Source organism: Chiloscyllium plagiosum, chromosome 19 (assembly GCF_004010195.1).
Source record: "Chiloscyllium plagiosum isolate BGI_BamShark_2017 chromosome 19, ASM401019v2, whole genome shotgun sequence".
In the NCBI taxonomy this organism is placed as follows: domain Eukaryota; kingdom Metazoa; phylum Chordata; class Chondrichthyes; order Orectolobiformes; family Hemiscylliidae; genus Chiloscyllium; species Chiloscyllium plagiosum.
This window is the reverse complement of record NC_057728.1, coordinates 64,491,538-64,500,820: the sequence shown is the minus strand read 5'-3', so window position 1 is coordinate 64,500,820 and position 9,283 is coordinate 64,491,538. Positions and strand designations below refer to the sequence as shown.

Below are 9,283 nucleotides of genomic sequence, written 5' to 3'. Positions count from 1 at the left end.
GTGCTAAGTTCGATGGATTTGACTGAGACAAGGTGGGGGGGGGGGAAATGAGGAAACTGGTGAAATCCGAGTTCATCCCTTGTGGTTGGAGGGTTCCTAGCCGAAAGATGAGGCGTTCTTCCTCCAACCGTCGTTTTGTTGTGGTCTGATGATGGAGGAGTCCAAAGACCTGCATATCCTTGGAGTGGGAGGGGGAATTGAAATGTTGAGCCACTGGGTGGTTGGGTTGGTTGGTCCGGGTGTCCCAGAGGAGTCAAATCCATCAAATTCAGCATCGCCTTCCTAACCTGAGATCTTCTTCCCGACCTCTCCGCTCCCACCCCAGTCTGACCTATCACCCTCACCTTGACCTCTTTCCACCTATCACATTTCCGACGCCCCTCCCCCAAGTCCCTCCTCCCTACCTTTTATCTTAGCCTGCTGGACAAACTTTCCCCTTTCCTTATTCCCCCTCCCCCAAGTCCCTCCTCCCTACCTTTTATCTTAGCCTGCTGGACAAACTTTCCCCATTCCTGAAGAAGGGCTTATGCCCGAAACGTCGATTCTCCTGTTCCCTGGATGCTGCCTGACCTGCTGCGCTTTTCCAGCAACACATTTCCAGCTCTGATCTCCAGCATCTCAGACCTCACTTTCTCCTCAATGAAAGAGGACATGCCAAGCACCTCTTTTGAATTACCCCCATCTGCCTGAGGCAGCACTGGCTCAGTGGTTAGCACTGCTGCCTGACAGCACCAGGGACCCAGGTTTAATCCCAGCCTTGGGCAACTGTCTGTGTGGAGTTTGTGCATTCCTCCCACAGTCCAAGTGAATTGGCCACGCTAAATTGCCCATAGTGTTAGGCGCATTAGTCAGAGGGGAATGGGTCACACTTTGGAGGGTCAATGTGGATTTGTTGGGCTGAAGGGCCTGCTTCCACACTGTAGAAAATCTATCTAAAGAAAGTTTCAGCTACCAGAACACCTGCTTGCAGTATTACAATGATCTCCGGTGGTATACTTTGTTTAACCATTGTCCTGGTCGTCACACAATGGAAAAATACTTGGAATTTGTTCCCATAACTGTTTCATTGTTTTATCCTGTCATCGACTTTCTGTTATTATAGACAAAGTTATATCTTTCATTTCAGCCAAATCACTACTCAAGAATAGGTCAATTCCATTCTCAGGCATAAACATAGAAACTTAGAAACTTAGAAAAATAGGATCAGGAGTAGGCCATTTGGCCCCTTGAGCCCTGTTCCACCATTGTTTATGATCATGGCTGATCATCCAACTCAATATTCTGATCCTGCTTTCTCCCCAGACCCTTTGATCCCTTTAGCTGCAAATATATATATATCTCTTTCTTGAAAGCACTCAATGCTTTGACCTCAAACTGCTTTCTGTTGAGGTATTTTCTGAACAACTCCTGCTATCCTTGCTCTGGCCACCAAGTCACATTTTTAAGTGCTCTTTGTACAAAGGAATGGGTATACACTCTGTACTTATCCCAATCATTAAATTATGGCTTTTGATGAACTGTATGGAAAAAAATCTGAACCTATTCCAGCAAAAGAGTTTCTGCAAAAGCTGTTACCCTTCGTATTGTTGTAGATTGAGTTGTGTAATTTGAAGAAAAGACAGTTAACTTGCCTTTTGACAAAAATCCTTTATATCTTAAATATTGCAAACATGTGAGAAGAAGTTGAAGCTTTTTGTCGTACACTCATCACTATGAGGAAATGAGAAACAGATCGAAGAAATAGAACTGAAAGCAGAAAGTGCTGGAGAAACTCAGCAGCTCTGGTCTGGCAGCTCCTGTGAAGAGAGGGAGAGAGAGACAGAAAGAGAGAGAGAGAGAGAGAATTAATGACTGCTCTTCAGAACATTGCCTTCATTTGTAAGGAGATCTCAGCAATCTGTAAGAATAATAGTGTGGTTATGGGAGGGGATTTTAACTTTCCAAACATAGACTGGGATTGCCATAGTGTTAAGGGTTTGGATGGAGAGGAATTTGTTAAGTGTGTACAAGAAAAATTTCTGATTCAGTATGTGGATGTACCTATTGGAGAAAGTGCAAAACTTGACCTACTCTTGGGAAATAAGGCAGGGCAGGTGACTGAGGTGTCAGTGGGGGAGCACTTTAGGGCCAGCGACCATAATTCTATTAGATTTAAGATAATGATGGAAGAAGACAGACCAGATCTAAAAGTTGAAGTTCTAAATTGGAGAAAGGCCAATTTCTACGGTATTGGGCAAGAACTTTCAAAAGCTGGTTGGGGACAAATTTTCACAGGTAAAGGGGAAGCTGGAAAATGGGAAGCCTTCAGAAATTAGATAACGAGAGTCCAGAGAAAGTATATTCTTGTCAGGGTGAAAGGAAAGGCTGGTAGGTATAGGGAATGCTGGATGACTAAAGAAATTGAGGGTTTGGTTAAGAAACAGAAGGAAGCATATGTCAGGTACAGACAGGATAGATCGGGTGAATCCTTAGAAGAGTATAAAGGCAATAGGTGTTTACTTAAGAGGGAAATCAGGAGGGCAGAAAGGGGACATGAGATAGCTTTGGCAAATAGAGTTAAGGAGAATCCAAAGGGATTTTACAAATACATTGAGGACAAAAGGGTAACTAGGGAGAGAATAGGGCCCCTCAAAGATCAGCAAGGCGGCCTTTGTGTGGAGTCGCTGGAGATGGGAGAAATACTAAATGAATATTTTGCATCAGTATTTACTGTGGAAAAGGACATGGAAGATATAGAATGTAGGGAACTAGATGGTGACACTCTTGAAAAATATCCATATTACAGAAGAGGAAGTGCTGGATGTCTTGAAATGCATGAAGATCGATAAATCCCCAAGACCTGATCATGTATACCCAAGAACTCTGTGGGAAGCTAAGGAAGTGATTGCTGGGCCTCTTGCTGAGATATTTGTATCATCAATAGTCACAGGTGAGGTGCCAGAAGATTGAGGCTGGCTAACGTGGTGCCACAGTTTAAGAAGGTTGGTAAGGACAAGCCATGGAACTATAGACCCAGTGAGCCTGACACCAGTGGTGGGCAAGTTGTTGGAGGGAATCCTGAGGGACAGGATGTACATGTATTTGGAAAGGCAAGGAGTGGTTAGGAATAGTCAACATGGCTTTGTGCGTGGGAAATCATGTCTCATAAACTTGATTGAGTCTTTTGAAGAAGTAACAAAGAGGATTGATGAGGGCAGAGCAGTGGATATGATCTGTATGAACTTCAGTAAGACATTCGACAAGGTTCCCCATGGGAGACTGGTGAGCAAGGTTAGATCTCACGGAATGCAGGAAGAACTAGCCATTTGAATACAGACCTGAATACAGATGGGGAAGTCCAGTGCTAGAGGGTTTAGGGTGAGAAGGGAAAGATATAAAAGGGACCTAAGGGGCAACTTTTTCATGCGGAGGGTGGTATGTGTATGGAATGAGCTGCCAGAGGAAGTGGTGGAGGCTGGTACAATTTCAACATTTAAAAAGCATTTGGATGGGTATATGAATAGGAAGGGTTTGGAGGTGGGACGGGTGCTGGCAGGTGGGACTAGATTGGGTTGGGATATCTGGTCAGCATGGACGGGTTGGACCAAAGGGTCTGTTTCCATGCTGTACATCTCTATGACTCTATGACTCTATGACTGATACACAAAAAGAAATATAACCTTTTGTAACCTCCAGGTAGACTTTATCAACATAACATCAGAATGAAAATTGTGCCAGCAACTGTTCAAAGATTAACCAGCAAGGTCATCGAAGAATTATGCAATTGTGTTGTCTAAACCAGTAAGGAATATTTTTAGTACTTGAATGAATTATTTGATCAATAACAAGGAGTTAATTTGCCAATGCCAAAGTGACTTATTGAGGCCCAGTAATATCCCAAGGAGCATAAGTAAGGGATTTTCCGAGACCAAACCAAGAGATTTTGCAGGATATTGGCATGAATGAATTCTGTCAGAAATTGATTCTAAATTTTAGAGCTGCAATGGCTGCCCTGACAAATCTGTTAAAGAAAGGCAAGAAATTTGACTAAACAGAAGACTGTCAGAGTACCTTTGACATCTTGAAAACTGCTGAGTACCACACCAGTGATGTGGAGTTGGAGTGTTGGACTGGGGTTAACCTCACACCTTTAATGCATTGTCTGAGCTGAGATGTCACCTTTTTATTCTAAAACTTTAAATTATCCCAGGAATGTGACTTGAAACAAGTTCTGGAATTTACATATTAATGAATTGAAATCTGCAACCCAATTTAAAAGATGAAAGATTTAACAGCAATCTAGGTTTGTTCAATATATTGCATCAACATATGACACTATGATCTGTTGCTGTAAATTCTGTGTCCTCTGATTATGCTCCACTAGCTACCTGATGAAGATATAGTGGTTCGGTGGTTAGCACTGCTGCCTCACACTGCCAAAGACCTGGATTCCATTCCAGCCTCAGGCAACTGTCTGTGTGGGATTCCCCCGGGTTCTCCTGTTTCCTTCCACAATCCAAAGATGTGGAGCTTAGGTGAATTGGCCGTGCTAAATTCTCCATAATGTTCAGGGAAGTGTAGGTTAGGTGCATCAGTCAGGGATAAATATAGGGTAGGGGAATGTTTCTGGGTGGGTTACTCTTCGAAGGGTCAGTGTGAACTTGTTGGGCCGAAGGGCCTCTTTCCACACTGTAGGGATTCTATTCTAGAAGGAGCATTGCTCTGAAAGCTTATATTTCCAAATAAACCTGTTGGACTATAGCCTGGTGTTGTGTGATTTTTAACTTTGGCCACACCAGCGTTGGCAGCAGTAAGTAATTCTAAACCACTGAAACTGGCTGTTGATGTGAGTGATGTTAGGTTTGCTGCATCTTATTACGGTGGATGAGACAGGAAACTAAAGGCCAGTCAGTTACTTTTCTAGAAAACTGAATTCTTGTGGCAGAAACACTCAATTCTGAATGAAAAGAGTTTGGTGCTGGCTCCACAGTCCTTTGAAGTTGATGTTATGTAATGATGTTGTTATTAAAGTAGTGATCCAGAGAGTTAGGTAATGCTTTGGAGACTTGGGTTCTCACCATGACAGAGGGTGGAATTTGGATTTAAGAAAAATTAAAACCTGGAATTAAAAGTCTGATGATGATCAGGGAACAATTATTGAGTCTTGCAAAGTGTCTAGTTCACTCATATTCTGTAGGGAAGGAAAATTTGTTGTCCTTACCTGGTCTTGTCTACGTGTGATTCTATAGCAATGTGGCAAATGTATCCCCGTTGACTCTACAAAGTCTTTCTTCCTAACATCTGGGGATTAGTGTGAAAATTGGGAGAGCTGCCTCACAGACTAGTCCAACAACAGCCTGACATAGTCACGTTCACAGAATTATCCCTTACAATGTCCCAGACACCATCATCACTGCTCCTGGATATGTCCTGTCCTACCCAGCTGTGGTGACACCATGTTGGTATACAGTCAGGAAGGAGTTGCCCTGGGACTCTGCAATATTGGTCCTGGATCCCATAAAGTCTCTCAGCATCAGGTCGAACCTGGACTAGGAAGCTATGTGTTGACCACATGGACAGCTGCACTCATGCTGATGAATCAGTGCTCCTCAATGTTGAACACTACATGGAGGCAGCATCGAGGATGGCAAAATGTACTCTGGGGGATTTCAATGTCCATCAAGAGTGGCTCAGCAGCAGCATTACAGATTGAATTGATTAGATCCTAAAAGACAGTGCTGCAAGACTGGGCCTACAGTAGGTGATGAGGGAACCATCAAGATAGGAAGACTCTCATCGTGACCAATGGAGTGTTGAAGGAGGTGACTATAGGGATGGTGATTATCTTCCAAAACTTCTACATTCTGGAATGATTCCTGCAAATTGGAAGGAACCAAGTGTCATTCCAAAATTTAAGAAGGAGCAAGAGAGAAATTGTGACCTGTTAGTCTTACCTCAGCAGTAGAGAAATTAAAGAATTATAAAGGATGGTTTAAATGGACACTTGGTTAATAATGATCTGACTGGACATAGTCAGCATTGCTGAGCAAATGACAAACTTGTTGGAGTTTCTTTGAAGATGTTACTGACAGAAATGGAAAAGGAAAGCCAATGGATCTAGTATACTTCGAGTTTTGGAAGGCCTCTGATAAATTCCCCCACTGGAAGCTCATGTGGCAGGATGTGATGTATTGGCATGGACTAATGTTCAGACAGGAAACAGAGAGTGGGAATAGATGTCTCATTCTCACACTGGCAGGCTGTAACAAGTAAGGTGCCACCAGATCAGAATTCAGCTCCAGTTATTCACAATATATCTCAATGATTTAGAACTGGAGACCAAATGTAATATTTCTCCAAACATGTGAATGACACAAACTTAAGTGGGAAAGTGTTTTGTGAGGAAGATGTAAAGCAATTTTAGGAGGATTTGAATTGACTTTCTGAATGAGCTCCCACCTCTGGAAGCAAGTGAGACTTGAACCCATGCCTGCTTCTTCAGTCAACAGGTGCACTACCCCTACATTAAATGATTCCTGTGACTGCATAGATATATTCTGGATTAGTGGTGCTGGAAGAGCACAGCAGTTCAGGCAGCATCCGAGGAGCAGTAAAATCAACATTTCGGGCAAAAGCCCTTCATCAGGAATCATTGTTTTTACCCACTGCATAGATATATGTTTATTTTCTAATCAACCTGTTCAGAGATGTTAATATCTACCTCTGAACCATGGTCTTCTGGTTCAAAGGAAGGGGCACTACCACTGTGCCACAATAGCCCTGTGACTGCATAGATAGGTTTATCTTTCTTTTTTAATCAACCTGTTCATAGAGTCATCGAAAGTACACCACGGAGGCAGACTCTTCGGTCCAACTTGTCCATGCCGACCAGAGATCCCAACCTAATCTAGTCCCATTTGCTAGCACTTGGCCCATAGCCATCTAAACCCTTCCCATTCATATACCCATCCAGATATTTTAAAAAATAATTCAATTGTACCAACCTCCAGCACTTCCTCTGGCACTCATTCCATACACACACCACCCTCTGCGTGAAGAAGTTGCTCCTTAGATCCCTCTTACTCTAAACTTATGCTTTCTAGTTCTGGACTCCCCCACCCCAGGGAAAAACTTTATCTATTTATCCTACCCATGCCCCTCATGATTTTATAAAACTCTATGAGGTCACCCCTCAGCCTTTGGTGCTCCAGGGAAAACAGCTCCAGACTATTCAGCCTCTCACTGTAGCTCAAATCCTCCGACCATGGCAACATCCTTGTAAATCTTTTCTGAACCTTTTCAAGTTTCACAACGTCCTTCTGATAGGAAGAAGATCAGAATTGCATGAAATATTCCAAAAGTGGCCTAATGAGTTACCTGTACAGCCGCAACATGACTTCCCAACTCCTATAAGCAATGATCTGACCAATAAAGTTCAGAGATGTTATTAGATAATTCTGGAGAAAGTTGGAGTTGAATCTGGGTCTTCTGGCTCAGAGGTAGGGACATTGTCGCAGTGCCACAAGAGCCCTCTGACTGTATAGATATTCACTGAAAGGAAACCGGTTGCACTTGTCACACTCTGAGTCTAAGCAAGGAGTGTTAGTGTACAGATAGTGGTAACTGACTGAGTAATGAGTTGGTTTAAGGCTAATATTGGAATAAATGAGGTCATGTAAAATTGGCTCTTTTCCTGATGTCTGTAAGGAAATCTTTCCAACCTTTCATTTTGACTAGTGCAATGTAATTCACATTTTGTTTTCTTTTGTAATAAATATTTTAATTTTTGCGTTAAAAGTACATTGGCAACCATTTTGGAACGTGTTTCATAATTGACTGCCATAATTGAAAAGACAAATTTAGGATCTACGAAGCCATTCTGGGATCCCACCTGTACAGTCAGCTTAACATCAGCTGTGATTATAACAGAGGTACATTGATGTTTGTGAGAGCTTCCTATGTCTAAAATGGCTTTGTATTGCTTATTAATTTTTCTCTTTTGGTGACTCATCATTTGCACTTTGTAAGAATCTTGAGAGTGTGAATTGAACCTGAAGGATAATGTAGAACCAAAATACTGTATTAGGATCTTGCTCAAAATGAACAACTTATACTCTGACAATGAATAATTTTATCAAAACTACATTTTTTTTCTTTTTGTGTTTATTTAGTTCCATGGTTTCCTCGGACAATTCAAGATTTGGACAGATTTGCGAACCAGATCCTATCCTATGGATCAGAACTTGATGCTGATCATCCTGTAAGGACCTTATTTTGAGAAAATAATGCACATTATTATATAAGGAAACAGGAAACAGCTCAAAATAAATGTCGAAAGAGCTGGGAAAACTCATTGGGTTTGAAAGCATCTGTGGAGGGAGGAACAGATATAATATTTCATGTCTGTTAATTATGTTTCTCACTCCACAGAGGCTGCCAAATCTGCTGAGTTTCTTCAACACTTACAGTTTTCATTTCATATTTCCAGTATCCTCGTACTTTGCTTTTATTCATGAGAGGCAATTCATGCGGAGAGGGTGCTGCATTGACAGAGGTGCTGACTTTTGGATGAAACATTAAAAGATTTGTTCTGTCAGGTGGATGTTAAACATCTCATGTCACTAGGAGAGCAGGGAAGCTGTCCATGATATCTCAGCCAATATCCAGCTCTTAATCAATACAACTTAAAAGCAAATTTAGTTGTCATTATCTGGGAACAAATTGGCTATTGTGCTTTCTACATTACAACAGTGCGTATATATCCAAACTGTTTCATTGGTTGTGTAAAGTGCCTGGGTACATCACGAGATCACGATCTATGGTTTTCTTTTTCTCTCTGTTACTATCATGCCATTTCCTGTTAGTCACCACATGAGGGAGCAAACCAGCAACCACTCAGAAATTGACTTTCCCCCAAAGTTGCCATTCAAGGTTTTGCAGAGTGAATGTCAACTTCTACATTATTTGTGGCTATCACTCAGTGTGAGCATTGACAGGCATTATTGAGTTGACAGAGTCAACAGGGAAAAGTTACTGCCTCGCTTAGGGACGGTCCTTGGCTGTAGATAACACTAAAGTGAACATTGATACAGAAACTCAGACACCTTAGTGGGGTCTGGATCACTGACAGCATAAGGTTTGATCCTCATTCTAACAGAGATTGATTTTTAATATTTAATTCTCAGAATGTGGGTCCAGCATTTATGACCCAGAGTGTCAGCCATGTTGCTGTGGGCCTGGTGCTTAATGTAGGTCAGGCAAGGTAAGGACGGCAGATCTTTCCCTAAAGGACATTAATAAAGCA

The 9,283-nt window shown here is 42.0% G+C and overlaps 1 protein-coding gene across 2 annotated transcripts in view; it reads left to right on the top strand.

The window, feature by feature from the left end:
- The window catches only part of pah (phenylalanine hydroxylase), a 102,927-nt gene that overhangs the window by 44,558 nt on the left and 49,086 nt on the right, over positions 1-9,283 (top strand). For both annotated transcript variants that reach the window (XM_043708757.1, XM_043708756.1), the window contains one exon: positions 8,151-8,239. In XM_043708757.1, coding sequence (XP_043564692.1) covers positions 8,151-8,239 — 89 coding nt within the window. The remainder of the gene's footprint in view (positions 1-8,150; positions 8,240-9,283) is intronic.